General features: G+C 40.2%; 1 protein-coding gene and 1 non-coding gene across 5 annotated transcripts; one reads left to right on the forward strand and one right to left on the reverse strand.

The window, feature by feature from the left end:
• Nucleotides 1–653: 653 nt before the first annotated feature.
• On the reverse strand, nucleotides 654–18,026 carry wdr45b (WD repeat domain 45B). Of its 4 annotated transcripts, none has more exons than XM_028567001.1 (11): nucleotides 17,477–17,631; nucleotides 17,044–17,266; nucleotides 15,640–15,714; nucleotides 12,564–12,665; nucleotides 11,945–12,032; nucleotides 8,538–8,632; nucleotides 7,990–8,180; nucleotides 7,392–7,477; nucleotides 5,716–5,817; nucleotides 5,471–5,592; nucleotides 654–3,121 (listed from the first exon to the last, which is right to left on the reverse strand). In XM_028567001.1, the coding sequence occupies exons 2-11, from the start codon at nucleotides 17,108–17,110 to the stop codon at nucleotides 3,015–3,017; spliced, it is 1,035 nt and encodes a 344-aa protein (XP_028422802.1). In that variant the 5' UTR covers nucleotides 17,111–17,266; nucleotides 17,477–17,631; the 3' UTR covers nucleotides 654–3,014. The 4 variants fall into 4 exon arrangements, with proteins under 4 accessions (XP_028422802.1, XP_028422801.1, XP_028422803.1 ...); XM_028567000.1 differs by having other exon boundaries at nucleotides 17,416–17,631; XM_028567002.1 differs by lacking the exons at nucleotides 17,044–17,266; nucleotides 17,477–17,631 and adding an exon at nucleotides 17,955–18,026.
• On the forward strand, nucleotides 17,693–17,765 carry trnar-ccu (transfer RNA arginine (anticodon CCU)). The gene has a single exon. It is a non-coding gene; the product is annotated as a tRNA-Arg (tRNA).
• Nucleotides 18,027–18,381: the final 355 nt, after the last annotated feature.

Consider the following 18,381-nt stretch of genomic DNA (forward strand, 5'->3'; position numbering starts at 1 on the left):
TAAGATTTTTTACAATTTCATTGTGTTTGCTAAAGCCATCATGCTGTATGTAAGTAAACTTTAAACTAATTTTAGCATCATAAAATACACTTCATTCAAAGTAGACCGAAACAAAATAAAACTATGAAAAGCTGTTTTGGGTCATCTTTCCACTTTTCCAACCATCACAACTCTAGTTTTGGTTGAAATAAACACATAGTTTACCGATTTACATGTGAAAATATGTTGGCTCTATACACACTAAAAGTATTTTTTTTTTTAAATGGAGTCTGGTGGGTTTAGCGCTAGCAACCAAACAGCTGTTTCTGGTTTCCATAATATTGTCAGATTAATAATCTGAGCCTGTCAGCGGCAAAAAACATAACTTTTAGTGGACCAAGATGACAATGCACATTTTTCCCCATAGGGTTACATTACAGTCCGGTCTGTGGCTGCCGGTTACAGCGTTCACACTTAATACTGGACCAATTTCAAAGATTGTTCACAGATCAGTCACTTACACACAAAAACATATGAAAATGGGGTCCAGGTGAAAAAAACAAATTAAATTACCCTTTATAAACATGGAATAACAAATCCGATTATTCATTTTTGGTACAACAGAGAGGCACTTGTTTTCCACAATATAATAGGCATGTTAACAGCCCATACAGTTTAACTGTAAAAGCAGATGTTAAATTTTATTCACAAATTTAAATGCAGGTTTTACAATCATTCCAAGTGCGTCAGACACAAGTTGGTGTTTCAGTTTGTGCAGCGTCCCCACGGGTCAGTGACCGCCAAGTGCTGTGCATGTTCAACAGAGTGACACCTGCCGTCGTACAATCTGATGCAGAAAGCCACACAGATTAAAATGTGTTTTGGAAATGACAAATGCTGTCAATCGACAGGACAAATTAAAAGAAAGAACTATTCCATTAAACATTAACACAGTTCCACTTTAACATTTTCCGCTGTGGTGGATCCACACTGAACACATCTCCTGGTTATGGCCACGGGGTTTGACGAAGCACTTCAGAGTCCCTGATTAGCATTAGCAGAATCCAGGGTTTCCCCCAGTGTATTGCAAGCCTGGTGGCCCACCGGGCCTAAGTTGCCCAAACTGGGAATTATTTTTTTTAATGTATTTTAAGATGTTTATTAAACTACAGTTACAGTGGGGCGGCTCGTTTGCAAACTTAAGACATGGTCATATTTTTTAAATCTCCAGTCAACTTTTAGAACTGACTTAATGCGTAGGGCCCTGTAGCTTTTTTTAAATTTGCAGTTTTGCAATTCCGTCCATTATTTGTTATCACTGAAACTATTGGGCTCTACATTAATGCTTAAAATCAGTCTGGGACTGGCCCCAGCCGGGCCCTCGTCGAAAATAAAGACACTTGCCACCGGGCTTAACAACTTTTCTGGGGGAAACCCTGGAATGGATGGATGCCCCGAGGGGCATGGTGAAGCAGTTCACGGAGATACACCGACAAGGCAGACACGTGTTGTCAGGATAAGAAGGGGAGCATACAGCTGGGAGAGGAGAGCCACACTTGCCAACCAAAACCAATCATCCTTCAGGAGACTTTGGATTTAATAATGGGTTAACATTAAAAACATGAAGTGCAGTTTTGAACCAGGTTCTAAATATTCACATTTTTACAGTTGATCTAGGCTGCTGAATCTCATCCAATCCATTAGCTTTTTGTGATTTAAGGTGGAAACCGTGCGTGTGTTTAGCTCTCAAGCAGAAACAAACTCAGAGACCTAGTTCAACATTGCGGAAAATACAGAAGTTAGATGAGAAGATCGATACCACTTTATTTTAAATATGAAGCTAAAGCTAGCAGCAGCTTAGCTTAGCATGGAGATGGAAACCTGGGGAAAGAGTTGGCCTGGCTCTGTCCAATTAACACCGATCTTTCGTTTAATCTGAACAAAAAAAACAAAAAGTGTAAAAACGACAACTTTGAGAAGTCACTGCTCCCTACTAAAAAAAAATATATATATATATGTCGGGCACATAACCCCTGTAGAAGCACAGCTTTATGTTTCAGTTTTTGTAAGGATTAAAGAAGATAAGTTTTAATTAGTAGAGGCAGACTAGCTGCTTCCAGGCTTTATGCTAAGCTAAGATAACCGGCTTTATATCTTCTCGCAACTCTTGGCAAGAAAGCTAATGCGTAACTATTTCCCAATACATGTTAACTATTTCTTTAAGCTTTCGTGGTCAGGTAGAGACAAACGCTCAACTTCGCAAGCTCTTAACAAAAAACATATTGCACAATGTATGAAAAAAAGTAGTGAGGGAAACAAAAATAAATGACATTTTTTCTGCTACTATTCTGTACAGCTGTACGTAGTTAGAAGTTAGGTCTGGCGTGGTGCGTTTATACAGTGACTATAAGAAACGGTTTCATGTCACCTCATTCGGATTCTGCTCTGCGGACACCTAATATGGTACATTGGTATATACACAACACACACATGTATATATGACAACAACAATATGTGCACACATACAGATTCTCTCCAGTCTCGAGGCACTCCCTATAGTTAGGTAAGGTGGTGTTAGTTGACAAAAATCTCAATAGTTTTCAATCCGTCTAACTATCACAATCATCTGTGATTAAAAATAACCGTCCTTTTGTAAATTCCTCGGAAGACGTCTTAAAAAGCGGCATGTTGTCCATTCAGAAAAATAACTTCCTCTCTTTTCGCTTTTGTTTGGTTTGGGAGTCCCTCTGTCCAGAGACAGTCCTAAGGAGTCTGTGACACACAAACGTCGGTGTCCCCTTTGGTGCTTCCGTCCGTTCCTCTTGGCTGTAAGGGGTCCCCCCCCCCGCGCCCAGTCTGTGCTTCTCTTTCTTTGTCCTCCCTTCTTCTGATGCTCTCTTACAAGAGTCCGTCAAGATAAGGAGAAGTGCAGCCTGGGAGATCTCCTCCAAAAGAAAAAAAAAGTAAAGAAACAACAAACCAGGCTGTGTCATAGCAAGTTTCCAGAGGAGGGGGGGGGGGTGTGTGGTCAAAGGTCATATTTTCTCGTCGGTCATCTCCAGGAACTGGGCGTACACATCTCTGGCACACTCCCCTTTCTGGTTGAACAGGAACTTGTAGTAGCTGCCGTCAGCACAAATGGCTGCAAAGAAACCAGAGTGGGAACTCAGAATACGTGACAGTTCTGTAGTTGTATTAGAATGCAGTGGAGCGTGCTGCAGAGATCGGGAACAGTCAAATAAGTTAACTACCATTATTTTCAACCTCGACCCTATTGTCATAGGTTTTTGTGTGTAAGTGACTGATGTGAACAATCTTTGAAATTGGTCCAGGATTAAGCGTGAACGCTGTAACCGGCATCCACAGACCGGGCTGCAATGTAACCCTATAAAGGCAAATGTGCATTGTCAATTTGGTCCCCTAAAAGGGTTGTTTTTACCGCCGACAGGCTCAGATTATTATTGTAAGTGTCTGACAACATTATGGAAAGGATCCCTGCAGAGACAGACCTTTTTTTAAACCGCTTTGAAACCTTTCTGTTCAACCAGAAACAGCTCTGAGGTCGCTAGCGCTAAACCCACCAGACTCCATTTAAAAAAGCAATACCTTTAGAGTGTGTAGAGCCGACATATTTTCACATGAAAATCGGTAAACTATGTGTTTATTGAAACCAAAACGAGATTCTGTCGACTTTGAAAGAAGTGTATTTTACGATGCTAAAATTACTGTTTATTTACATGGAGTCTGGTGGGTTTAGCGAATGCAATTTTGCGGCTGTTTTTATGTTTTTATAAAAAAAAAAGGATCTTACTCTTTAACAGAAAGGTCGACCTCCTTAGAAATCCTTTCCATTATGTTGTCACACACTTAATATGAGCCTGTCAGCGGCAACGAGTACTTTTGTGAAAGTAAATACAATGTAGCTTGTTTCACCGCTGCTGACTGCAATGTTCTTGCTTAATACTGGACCAATGTCAAAGATTGTTGTTCCCATCAGTCACTTGGACACAAAAACATAAGAAAATAGAGTCCAGGTTGAGAAAAACGGTAGTTACTTTAAGACATGACATTGACTGTAACTATCACTGTCAGAATCCACATCTCTTCTCTTTGCCCTCACCGTATCAAAAACATCGTTAGACCATCAGCAGTCAGACTACAGGTTTGGATGGGATCGAGTACATACATACAGCTTCACTTTGCCAAAAACAAAAAATCTCTTCAGTTTTCCCTCCAAATTCCTACCAAAATTCTGTTCAGTCAGGCACCTCACGTGAAATGGGTTATAGAAAATGAACAGTATGGATGGCTCTGTCTGCAGGGTTAAGAATGGGGTTGTCATCTTCCTACACAGCTAGGAAGCTACCCGTCTTGATTTTGATGCATAATGGCACGAAACATGAATGAGATTGACACAGCTGTACAGGTTGTTTAAAGTCGATTTACATAACATATTTCAACATATTTCTTTATCAGTGCCATAAAACGTCTACCAGAGCTTTCGTGACTAAAACATTGTTAAGGATATGTCACTTGCTACTTATTAGTTAAAGCAAAACAAAAAAGGGATAACAATTACAAAATCCATATATCAATTTGACCTTTTCTTAGTTTTCTCATCTGATAAATTGAACTCACTAGAGCACGGATCTTCAACACCAGTGGTACTCAACCAGTACTCTACTGCTACGAAGAGTCATTGTTTGAATTATTTAGATAAAGAAAAGTGTAAAAATATTGACATTGTTGTAGATGTACCCTGATGACAGAGAAGAGCGCAGGCCTATGTGCCCATTTTGAGCCCTGAGGTTGCCTGCCACACAGAGTGGCTGTGGTCAGTAAAGCGTGATTTATGCTCCTGCGTTAAATCTACGCCGTAGGTACGTGGAAATACCGACCATACGCCGTAGCCTGACGTCACCTCTCAAAAATGTAACTAAACGTCGCTGCAACGCACATCGCTCGGCCATGGCTTGGTAGCGTTGCATTTCCCTCCGACTCATTTCCTGGTTCTCCTTCTCCATAAACAACATGAAATCAAGGAGAGGGTTAACTTTTCCTGCTCCAGATTTCCCACCGTGGTCAGAAAGAACAGGGGAGACACATAGTTCCTCTCACTATGACTCTAGAGGCACTACTCGCTCTGAAGATAATCACGTCACTCTCTCACTTGCTCTAACACACACACACACACACACACACACACACACACACACACACACACACACACACACACACACACACACACACACACACACACACACACACACACACACACACACACACACACACACACACACACACACACACACACACACACACACACCTATTCTCTCAGAGATCGACGCACAAGTATAAACTTCAGTCCACTTACGTAGGCTATGGCGAAAGACCTGCGTGGAGCCTCCACAGAAGCATAAATCACGCTTTAGAGTGAAAAGGTGAGACGGTCTTGTATCCTGAAAAGCTGCACAGTCCAAAGTGAACTCACCTATGACAGCGTTGGGCTCTGTTCCAAAGGCACACACACAGGGAGAGCCTGAGGGGACCTGGAACTTGGAGAAGCTCCACTTGGAGCTGAAGTATTTGGGAAGAAAGCTGGCTGATGCCAAGCTGCAGAGAGAAGGACACAATCAATCAGCACATGGTTGGAAGGCAAAGTCACTTTCACTTTTTAACATCAACATTTAGTTTTTTGTATTTATCCTAATCCAGCTAACGCGTAAGTAGACTAACCTTGACTGTTTGTTCCTTTTGGGGTCCTCTGCAGCAAAGATGTGCACTGTGCCATGGTCGCTGGACACGCAGATGAGGGACGCATCCTGGTTGAAATTAATGCTGAAAAAGACAGAGCAGATGGAAATTATGACAATTGGGATACATTCAGATCAACACAGCGACACAACATAGAACAGCTGTGACACTGCTCTTTTTTGCAATAAATTAAAAATAAAAATTGCAATAAACTTTGCAACAAAAGCAGTGTGTGAACTTGCCGCCAACAGCCAATCACAAGTATTACTTATTGCTACATTGAGTAGAAAAGTGAAAAGTTCTAGCCTGGCTTAAAACCTAACTTACAATTAACTTATATTATCTATCTTTATCATCAGCAAAGCAGCTTTTGTATTGTCCTCTTCAGTTTTGTTTTTTAAAATCAGGACCATTTAACTGTTATGCTGTAAAATCCTGAAGAAGTTGTAACTGCTGTTGTCGTGGTTTCAATGTAGGGGGTGGGGGGGGATGTTTTTTGATCATGCAACAACAAAACAAAACGTGCAATAATTAAATCCCCCTTCCAATACCACCATGGATATACCAGGCCAGCCATGCCAAAACACTTATTTATGAACTTCAGTATTCAATGGAAAATAATCTCAAAATGAAATAGCACAACGTGGTGTCAACTATAAAACAGCACTTTCAAGCTGGAGAGCGGAGTTCACTTTGCGGCGAAAACAAAATACTTCCACCCAGGAAACGTTCATTCGTTCCTCAGGAGTGTTTTAATCCAAACCACAATTTTTTTCCTAAACTGAACGCTGCATTTTTGTGCCTAAATTTAACTGTCATCGCCGCATGATGCTCACTTTTTCTGGCTAAACTCCACTACCACGGCCCCTGAAAGGACCGTCATCTGGCGGTGCCTGTAGCCGGCTCACAGTCACCTATTGGCGGCTAAACAACTGCTGCTGGTAGCCGGCATCCCGGAGCTCTGGACGCTGAACACAACCAGCAACTGCTGCTCGGATTTTATCTTCTATCACACTATAGACTGTTCACGTTACAGTCAACTTTACTTAAAATACTGCTATTTTAGGTATATAATATATGATCTATTGGTAAAGTAGCATTGATCACTTTGAGGAGGGGATACATTTTGTCCCCACTGGGGATAAAAGTAATTCAACAGGGGCTGGGCTATGCAGACCAGAAAGGGGGAAATCCCACGCATCCCCCCCCCCCCGGTAAATCGCACCCTGCATATAATGTTCACCAACACTCTCATAGTAACTGAATGAATGAATGAATGAAAGTGGTGTAACATACACCTTCCACAGTACTGGAGTGGAGCCTGTAATGATGGTCCATGTCTGACGTAGCAACTCGCACTGCAGCTACAACTTGTCAACATGCAGTATGTGCTTGTGGGAAGAGCAGTACTCTGTCAAATACTGCAGAGAGGCTTTGTAGAGCATGTTAACCAGTACTGTCTGGAAGAACTGTGAACCCAGCCTGCTTTGGGATTTTGTTGTCAAGTAGAAGAGGCTGATTGTTTTTTTGTTTTGTCATCAGCAGCTTTTAAATCTTTGCCTTGCTAGGTGTTTTCATCTGATGACATGGACAAAAGGACAGAACCGTTGTAACGCTGTAAGGGAAAGACGTGAACAGTGTTATTGCTCAATGCTCACCAATAAATATTGGCAGTCTGAGAGCCTCGTCTAAGCTCCTGTATGAGCTGACCCGCAGATGTGTCGAAAATTCTAATTAGAGTCCCCTGTGGAAACACAGCATGGGATTAGTATTAAGTCAGCAACAATAGAAACTCAAAAAAAAAAAAACATTCAATTCACTTCAGCATAGGGCTGGGCAATATGGAGGAAATCAAATATCACAATATTTTTGATCAAATATCTCGAGAACGATATTGCGGCGATATTGTAGGGTTGATATTGTAATTGTTGATTTCACAAAATATTTACACAATGAGATTTGTGATAAATAATCATCAGAAATGTGGATACAATTGGCAAGTTGGCTATAGCTAGAACAGTATAGAAAGTTCAGAAAATGACATCACTTTAATGTAAATGTAAGCGACTTTGAGTTCGTGAAAAGCGCTATATAAATTCAATTTATTATTATTATTATTATTATTATTATTATTATTATTATTATTATTATTATTATTATTTTTTAGCCTTTAAAACCACGATATCTAGTTTCATATCACCATATTGATTTATACTGATATATTGCCAAGCCCTACTTCAGCACGGCTTAGCCTACCTTCTCTGACGCAGTAGCTATTCTGGTGCCCTGCAGATTCAGAGCGATGCAGCACAGCGCCCCCTCGTGGGCGGGGATATCCACTGGGGGCTTCTCCGTGTTGGCCAGATCCACTATCTGCACATGGCCTGAATGAGTGCCAGGGAACGCCAAAAGGGAGTTGTTGCTGTTGGGACACAGCACACACAGACCTGAGGAGAACAAGGGGAGACAGGGAAAAGGTTGGTTATAATGTGCACATGAACAAGTCAAACTGGATAATAAAAACAAAGTTCTATGGCGTTCATTGTTTGTGTTTCTTCAGGTTTCACAAAAAGTTTAACCTGAGTCCGGCCGAACAACAATGATAGCAATCCTATCACATCCATACAGGGATAGTAGTACACAGCTGTTAAAATATAATAAAATATACATAATTTACTGGTATCGGATCAGTACTCGGTGTCGGCCGATACGCAAGTTCAGGTATTGGAATCGGTATCGGGAAGGAAGAAATGGTATCAGAACATCTGTAATTAAAAGTCTTGGAGTTTAAACGGTGGACTGACCTTTGGGGTTATAGCAGGTCTCAAACACATGCAGCTGATGGGGATTGTGGGTAAAGGTGAAGACTTTGATCATTGAGTCCAGGACCACCACAATCCTGAGAACAAAGGAGAACCAACACACAGGCTAACATTTGAACTACATGTCAGAGACTCCGCTCACACAAGCCGATACTAATCGGACACTTCCATTGATAAAACCAGAGGCCGCTCCACGGACGATCAACGGGTGAATCAACTCAAGAGATGTTAGATACCAAGCAAAATGCTAGAATGGCTGCGTTGTCACTTGTGACAGGCTCTGGTTATTATTCTAGATGTCTGACAACAATATGGAAAGGATTTCTAAAGAGGTCGACCTTTCTGTTAAAGAGTAAGCTCCTTTCTTTAAACATAACAACATCCGCGAAATTGCGTTCGCTAAAGCCACCAGACTCCATGTAAAAAAAAAATATATATATATATATATATATATTTAATTTTAGCGTCGTAAAATACACTTCATTCAAAGTCGACAGAAACAAAAAACTATGAAAAGCCGTTTTAGGCTGTCTTTACACTTTTCCAACTATCACAACTCTAGTTTTGGTTGAAATAAACACATAGTTTACTGATTTACATGTGAACATATGTTGGCTCTATACACGCTAAAAGTGCTTTTTTTTTTAAATGGAGTCTGGTGGGTTTGGCGCTAGCGACTTCAGAGCTGTTTCTGGTTAAACAGAAAGGTCTCAAATAGGTTTTAAAACTCTATCTCTGTAGGGATCCTTTTCCATAAGGTTGTCAGAATAATAATCTGGCAAAACGAGCACAATTGCCCTATTAATTTACATTGTAGCTTGTTTCACTGCTGCCGACTGCAGCGATCTCGCTTAATACTGGACCAATGTCAAAGATTGTTGTTCCCATCAGTCACTTATCATCAGCTCTATCATTCTCTGACTGTAATGTTGTGCGAAATCTGGGTGTCATTTTTGATAAATGTATGTGTTTTAACCATCATCTGAAATCTGTGGTTCGTTCCGTTTTTTTCCATCTCAGGAACATTGCTATGCTGTGGTCTCTAAAAAAGAGATGGAGATGCTTGTTCATGCTTTTATTTCTTCGCGTTTGGATTATTGCAATATACTGTACACTTGTTTAAACAAATCATCCATGGACAAATTGCAAGTTGTACAGAATGCAGCAGCGAGACTTTTGTCTAAGACCAGCAGGAGATTGCACATTACTCCTGTGCTTAAGGCTTTTCATTGGCTACTGATTGGTTTTAGAGTGCATTTTAAAATTTTAATCATTACTTATAGAGCCTTGCATGGCCAAGCTCCCTCTTACATCCAGGATTTATTTCACGCACACACTTCTGGTCACTCTCTGAGGTCTTCAAGCCAAGACCTTTTAACTGTTCCCAGAAAACGTTTTAAAACAAGAGGTGATCGTGCTTTTTCTGTGGTGGCTCCAAGGCTCTGGAACTCTCTCCCTTTAGCCTTGAGAGCCTTGGATTCTGTGGAAACTTTAAGTAAACTTTACTGTAAAGCAATTTGTGACCCCTCGTCTGTGAAAGGTTTTATATAAATAAAGTGTACTTACTTAGAGATTGAAGAAAGAAAAAAAAACAGTAGTTACAGTATCTTATCACACTCAATATTTTTATAGCGATATTCAGCGTTATTGCATATTTTTTTCTGATATCCTAATTGTCCCTGCATCATAGCGTGCCCCTGTCTCTTTAGCACAGTACTGCTGTGTGATTAAGCTTGAGAAACATGTTAGAAAGAGTGATGTACGCCCGACACAAAAGATATCTAAACAGTATTTTGCAACTGTCACAAATGACGAAATACATTTCACCAACTCAATGCCAGAAGACAGTCCCTGGACCAGGGTTTCTGCAGGTTTCACCAAGTCAAATTTAAGACTTTTTAAGACCGTTATGAATGAAATTTAAGACCTACTATATCACAACATAAAAGTACAACGAAATGCAGAGTCACAAAAGTGCTTGCAAAGTTAATAAACATATTCAAATTGAATAAAAGTGACCTGTAAATATACAGGAAAGCGGCAGAAAGAACTAGAAAATTGCGCAAGAAATTTTGACAGTGTGCCTACTACTTGGTGCACATCCAAATAACACTGGCTATCAGTAAATCTGCTGTTTGACATGTCCTGAAAAGAGAGGACAACACGGCCTACAGTAAAGAGTCTCTATGATAGGAGGTGTGTGTGTCAGAACTTGTTGCTATGGTGATTTCTGCAGTGAGGGAGTAGAGGAGGGAGGGGGAGACAGTATCTTTAATGGGTCAAACATGTCCATTTAATGATAATTATACCTCTTAAGTTTGTTAAGTAATTCAAAAACCGTGTGTCCAAACGGCAAAAATATTATCATCACAAGAGAGATAAAAGTCTGGCGAACGCATTATGTGGTTTTTCTGTTTGTGGTGTCAAATATATGCGACACAGAGCAGGTGGTAAACTGGGAACCGTCGGCGTACTTCCAGATATTCATTTTAATTTTTTCTATCGGCATTTGGTATGAAGAGAGCCAAAAGTTTAAGTCCAGTGGATTCCATAGTTACATGTCTGCGACCGACACAAGATTTCCTACATTTTGACCAACCATGATGTATGAAGAGTGAAAACTGTAAGGGAGAGAGCAATTAGTTTGGAAATGTTTCAGAGAATCATACTGCAGCTCCCCCCTTCTGCCCTCCCCTCTTGCTCTCAACATTCCGTCCCCATACACACACACATTGGAAAATCCGAAACGGTCTGAAAACTGGACGATACATAAACTGCGATTTGGTAGAAACCGTGCTTGATATCAGAATGCCCATTCAGCCCCATTAAAGGCCAAAGTCTTGTCTTCGGTTTAAACTTTTAATTATTTTTCTACATTAAAGTATGGCGATACAGTATGGCCCTAAAGAGGGGTTGTTTTGAGCTATGTTAAGCAATTTCCCGAAGATTTCCCATTAAAGTCTATGGGAAGTTTTGCAGTGTTTTTTGGCCGATTACGTGAAAGCCACGCGGAAATCTCTTATTCACCTGATAGCACACCATTCCCGGTCGTTACACACGTTTTGATGTATTTTATGTGCATGTGTTGGCAACGCTCCGTGAGTAGTAGCGGGACAAAAATGTGTTCAGTGTGCCGATTGCTGCTATTGCAGCACATCGGCACACTGAACTACAACACCCCGGAATTAAAAAAAAAAATGTATTAAAATGTATTAGAGGCATTAGAGGTAGCATTACATGGACGTAGGGAAATAAAGACCCGTTTAAAATAATTTAAGACCTAGAACACAACACTTTTTAAAAGGCTTAACATTTTGATTTTGAAATTTTTAGACTTTTTAAGACCCCTTGGAAAACACTGCCCTGGACACATAAACCAGCTGTTTTACCTGTCACGCCGAAGCTTCACTGCTTTGACTTCTGTTGAGAACTCAATCTCAATAACAGTCTTCTTCTTCAGGTCATCCCAGATCATCACTAGAGTACCAACAAAACAAAGAAAAGGGAATACTCAACACAGCCGCATGAACAAAATATGCAAAGTGTCATACTTATATCAGTATCACGCAGTATGATGGAAAACCAGTTGGGATGATACGACCGGACATTCATTATATCACATTATTTTCAGTACTTGCTGGCAGTGTATAAAAGACATGTTTCCTGGTTTCCCTGTTTTTTATGAGCCATCAAGGACAGAAGTGCAGTTTAGACATCCCTCTCCCTGCCAGTGTGCAGTGTGTTTAAAAATAAAATACAATGTTTTCAATGGTTCAATTGTTTTTTTCCCCCCCCAAACATTTCAAAATAATACATTTTAAAAGCTGTAATTGCAATACAGTGATATTTTTCATGAAATAAAACGACCTCGATAAGCAGCAGAAAATAGAACTGCAAGCCATCATTTATCAGAACCAAAGCTTGGCATAAGTCCAGTATAAAGCAATACTGCTGATGTTGGGAAGAGAACGGCAATCCGCATTGCTAACTTCAGTGGAGAAAACATACCTTTGTTGGTCGGGTACTTTGGCTTCTTTCCTCCTCCCACTAGTGCTAAATAGTTGCACCTGAACAGCATCTCCACATGGCCGACCCCGCCCTCCAGGAACTCTGAAAGTCAACGTCATTGGTAGTGAACATCGATAATAACAAGAATAGGGGTCACACTGAGAAAAGAAATGCAGCCCTTTTCATCTCCACTAAGTGTAAACCGTGCTTCAAGTAACATTATGTACACTGCTTCTAACCACTGCTACATGGAGAAGCAGCATTCACTTTCACAGCGTTAACTCCCAGATAATTGCAGGTCTGCTGCAGCTCTCACTTTGTTTAAATCAAGGTTGAAGACTGTTCTTTTTTTATGCTGCCGTTCTTTAAATAATTATCAATTTCTTACACTGCACTGTAACTTTTATTCTTATATGTCATACCGGTCTTATTGTGTTTTAGCTGTTTTTATATTTTAACTGCACCTTCAAGTTTTATGTTTTTATGTTTCATGTAAAGCACTGAGTTGCCTTGCTGCTCAAATGTGCTGTACAAATTACACTGCCTTGCTAATTCATCCCTAACAGCTCAGTCCTCTACAGCAAAACCACAATGACAAGAAATTCTCTGCCTCCCTCCCTCCATGTACAGGAAAGAGAACTGCTACGGGGCTTTAAAGACTGCCGTCAAAGAAATGCACATGGATTAGCACAGAAAAAAAAAAAAAAAAGACAAAAGACCACACTTGGTCCTGTGAACGATTCCTTGATCAGCTCAATCCGAGGAGTTAGAAAAGTCACTCTGGAGCCGCTTATGTGCTGAGTCACATTTCCGGCCCTGTTTGGGGGAGACTTCCTCTTATATCCCTAAGTTTCAATTCTGTCCCAATACTTTGTTCCTGTGTGCAGCAGAGTTGCTTGGTTTGAATTAGATTTCTGCAGTCACAAGCCAAAAAGCATGTTTTTTTTTTCCTACAGGATATTTATTATTACAGGGTATTCAAAAACAACAAACTGCATTTTTTGCACTACCACCGTAAATGTAGTATGGAAATTATGTAAATCATCAAAACAAACATTTAAAGTTCCAGCTCCTGTCATTATTCGTCAATTGGCCAAATCAAATTCAAAAGATAAAACAATAATGCTGCATAATAAAGGCTTATAGACTTTTCTGGAGGAAATAATTGAGATCAGAGTAAATATCCAGGAGACCAAAGAACAGCCAAAACCATTCTTGATGACATCGGATAGAAAAATGAAGTTGACCGCCCTGATCTCTGAACAACAAGAGTTTACTCATACTGTAACTGTAACTCCTTCATGAAAATGTGGCAGATTGTTTTTTGGCAAGTGAAAGTGCTGCAAAATGAAGGGTTGGAAAAAGGAGCAGAATCCACAGTGAACTGCTCAGGATGTCAGATAAAGAGCTGCGGTCGACAGGTGCCATGTCATCAAAACATACAACAGCTTTTCCTCTGACAATTAGTGACACGTACGGCAAACCGGTCGCAGTGTGTTGATCCGTTAATCGACAGAAAAATTATTCAGCAACTATTCTGATACTCAGTTCATTGTTAAAGTCATTTTTAAAGCCTAAATGCCAACTTTGCCTTAGTTCTAGCTTCTCAAAACCCCTAAAATGTGCTTCTGTTTTATATCATTGTAAACGGAATATCTTTGGGTTTTAGACTGTTGGGACGGATAAAAACAAGACATGATGACGCCAGCTTGGGCTCTGGGATATGGCAACTGGCATGCTTTACTACATTATGACATTTCATAGAGCAAACTCAGTCAATTAATTGAGAAAATAATGGGCAGAATCTTTGATTAAAAAAAAAGTAATCATTGGATGCAGGTTGTCCATATCATGTGCTCTGAATACTCAAGTTCAATAAATTACACTAGTTCATACAGGAATGAGGTGTATCAATGATGCGTTATTATGGAACCCACGCAACTTCAAGGCAAGACCCGCCCTTCAATAGGATTCACACGCTACGATTGGGCAGGCGTCCATGCTTACGCTAGGTAACGTAACCTGATTTGTTCAGGTCCTATCCCCTGACAAATCGGCTAACCTAACCTTAACCACTCAAGGTCAATGTCTAACTCCAACCAATTGGGCTGCTTCTTAGGGCGGGACTTGCCTAGAAGTTACGTGGGATCCATAATAACGCATCAGTGACACCATAATAGTGAATCCTAAGTTTAGTTTGAAAATTGTTGTTCTATTTTTGACCAATAGCCAAAAGGGCTACACATAGAGGGCTACACAGGTACTTACAGAAACCAGGTAACAGCCAGGTAACATGGATGTCTATTCTGAGCGTGCTCTGCCTTCTAATAGGCTTGGCTATTGGTAAAAACTGGTCGTTAGAGGGCCACCTATGGAACTGGAGTTATATCCAGGTTACTTCTATTGATTTACCTAATTCAATGTCAGTTAACGATTAAGTGATGCAACATCTTAAATGACTTACATGTGAAATGTAATTACAAAAACGTGTTCACAGTTCAATACTGTTGCTTGCCCCTGGTAGGGAAATCATGTCTTAATTGTTTTCCTGCTGTATAGATGCCAGGGTTTCCCCCAGAAAAGTTGTTTAGCCCGGTGGCAAGTGTCACCCGGCTGGGGCCCGTCACAGACTGATGACAGCTTAATGTAGAGCCCAATAGTTTCACTGATACCCAAATAATGGATGGAATCCCGAAAATAATAACTTAAAAAGCTATAAGACAGACTCCACGGAGCTCTACATTAAGTCAATGATAAAAGCTAACTGAAGATTTCAAAATAGGACTGCGTCTACGTTTCCAACCGAGCCACCCCACTGTAACTGTAGTTTAAAAAATGTCTTAAAAGTACATTAAATTCCCCCCAGTGGCTTAGACCTAGTGGAGGGCAACTTAGGCCCGGTGGGCCACCAGGCTTGCATTACACTGGGGGAAAATGCCTTAAGTATCAAACTGTTGAGACTTTGCAGACTGCATAGTGAACTTGCATGTAGGTATACACCCTAACAAAACATGTGATCAATGTGAAAAAGTATTTTCTAGCAACTATGAACGTTGATGTCTACGGAGCATGTTACCTTGTTTCTCCTTCTCCTTAAGAGGATCTGTGTTGTACACACGGAATCCATTCTCCATTCCACAGGCAAAGCATCCTGGAGAGACACACAGCGAGGAAACATCAGAAATCCATCCACAATTAAAGATAACTTTAACAGTTGTTGTCATAGGAGGCGCTTTTCACAAATATATTTCAAATGAAAACGCTGACACAGAGAGCATGGGACAAATGATTAACCTCTGCTGGAACTCATGTGTCTCACTGACCGCTACAACATATCATTCCTACCACAGGCTATACAACTTTTTTTAACAGGGTTAACACTGAGTGTTAGATAAGACTCATATACATCACAATACTGCACTAAATACAAATACTGCACTAAGTGCAAATTGCACAAACATAGATGTTACTTGCATCTTTATAAATTTTGATTTAGGTAGTTGTACATTTTTATTTGCCACTTGTATATACAAGTGCACATTCTCTCCTTTTTTTTTTTTTTGTTGAATAGTTTTTCTTGTATTCTAACCTATTTATTATTTCTTGTATATTCTGTTTGTGTGCTGTGTGTCTTATATTTTGCTGCAGTAGCACTGAAATATCCCAATTTGGGATCAATAAAGTCTATCAAATGAAATGTAAAACTGACACACAACTATGTAAACATGATGAGATAGATAGATAGATAGATAGATAGATAGATAGATAGATAGATAGATACTGTAGTTCAAGTGCTCATATGAGGCCTTTGGTCAGTTTACCTTAATAACGTCACACCGCCCTCAGTTCTGGCATAGCTAGCTAGTTGGCACCAGTCGTTTCATGTTTAGTTAGACCGACCAATTAAGAAGAATACTTTAACTTTCCTGCATGTGTAAATGTGTGTAAACATTTTAACAGTGTTGAGTTTTATTATGCAACGTTACAGATTAACAGAAACAGATCAGCCTAATAAAAGCCTGGGCAGCAGCAGCAAACATAAGCCCAATAACGCGATAATAACGGTAGCTGTTACCTAGCCAGCTAGCGCTAGCGGTCACCAATGGTCGGCTAATATCGTTAGCTTGGAAATTAAGATGACTTACACGAGCATTTGCATACACACTGTTCTTATCTCAGTACTTGACCACATTTGTATGTCCCCCTAAGATTATCTAGTCAGGTTAGCTGACACAACGGTATTGGCTGAAAACAAGAAGCTAACGTTACGTTAGCTGGCTAACTGAGCCGACGAAGCTATTTGGCCAGCTAAAGCTAACATTAAGTTACCGTTTCTGGTGTGACTACTACCACACAGCATCAGCAGCATCGACATAGACTATTACAAGCATAAACAATGTAAAGCTGTTGTAAGATAACGCTACGCTTAATCTATGATCTGGTTTAGCAACGTTAGCTTAGCGTCCACGACGCTTCTTACCATGATCCTGGTTAAATCCAGCATAAATGAGCCCGTTCCCGTGAGGATTGGACGGTAGTAGATTCATTCTTTTAACAGGACAACCGTAAAACAAATAATCACGTTAACAAGTGAATAATCCTTCAGCTGGTGCCTGAAGAGCTAACTGTTAACTGCTAACATTCCTCCGGACTCGGCTTCTGGCAAAGAGAAAACAACAGAAGAGGAGGAGGCTGGTTCCTGTCTGGAGAGAGAGCGCGCTGTCAGCTGGATACATTTGTATAATATATTATATATATGGTAGCAAACGTATCGCAATGCATTTGAGATTGAGGAAGGTTTCAGGAAGGACCTACGACTTCGCCGTTTTCGATGAGTAGCTAGCTAAATCACCTGTGAATCATAGTTTGTCATCATCTGGTTAATATACTGTAGAGACGATCTTGTAACGTACCTAAGTGTAACGTTAACGTTAGCGCCAGTGTTGACTGAGAAAGCAGAATTGCCAGCGATTCAAAAAGATTCAAGTGAAAGTGAGATAGTTTAGAGCCTTTGGTTGTTAGTGACGTGGCATATCACCATGTAGCTATTTTAGTAGTCTACCTGAAATATGCATATTCGTTGAAAAGCAATGTTTTTAATGAGACAACCCACAATATTTTTATATGTAGCCCCAGTGGCCTAATGGATAAGGCACTGGCCTCCTAAGCCAGGGATTGTGGGTTCGAGTCCCATCTGGGGTGATCATCTTTTTCGGTTTAAATTATTCTGATATATTTCTGAGTATATTCAGAGCTGCTGAATGTGCACATAATTGCCGTTATAAAGTAATTACCGCAATAAACTTGTACTAGTATCCTTCATACAAAGAATTGGAAAACGGTCAACTAGGCTATTGATTTAATACATAGGGGTTGTACAATTGTACTTACGATTGCTCCATTATATTTAAGTGTCCTACAAAGCAATGGCTGTGAGGCAGCATACAGAACACTGAACTTGCAATAACGCGGCCACTGGTAATAGGATTAATTACACCTGTGCTTTTCCTGCTATGGCTGACATTATACGGGGGATCTCTTCCTCCTGACTAAAGCTTTGCACCTGAAAATGTTCTGGTTTTAATATTTATAGGTTCTTTTAATTATAAATATTTATTTATAATTCCAGTTATTTTTAATGTACTATAAGCACTGTTTATGCCATATAGCTGGCTATTGTAAGAGGATAGTGATGGCCACAGCAGTTGGTTTTGTATTTTTCCGTGTTGTATAAGATTTGGTTCAGCTGATCCTCTAATCAGTAGAAGTAGAATGAAGTGTGCATGTGTTGAAATGGCAGCCAAACATGTAAAGATGC

Source organism: Perca flavescens, chromosome 21, assembly GCF_004354835.1.
Source record: "Perca flavescens isolate YP-PL-M2 chromosome 21, PFLA_1.0, whole genome shotgun sequence".
Lineage (NCBI taxonomy): Eukaryota > Metazoa > Chordata > Actinopteri > Perciformes > Percidae > Perca > Perca flavescens.

Coding starts and splice junctions, on each gene's coding strand:
- wdr45b (XM_028567001.1), bottom strand. CDS start 17,110: ATGAATCTACTACCGTCCAATCCTCACGGGAACGGGCTCATTTATGCT. Junction 8,181..8,537: donor GACCTGCTATAACCCCAAAG/GTCAGTCCACCG, acceptor TGTTCTCCTCAG/GTCTGTGTGTGCTGTGTCCC. Junction 7,478..7,989: donor TAGCTACTGCGTCAGAGAAG/GTAGGCTAAGCC, acceptor GTGTTTCCACAG/GGGACTCTAATTAGAATTTT.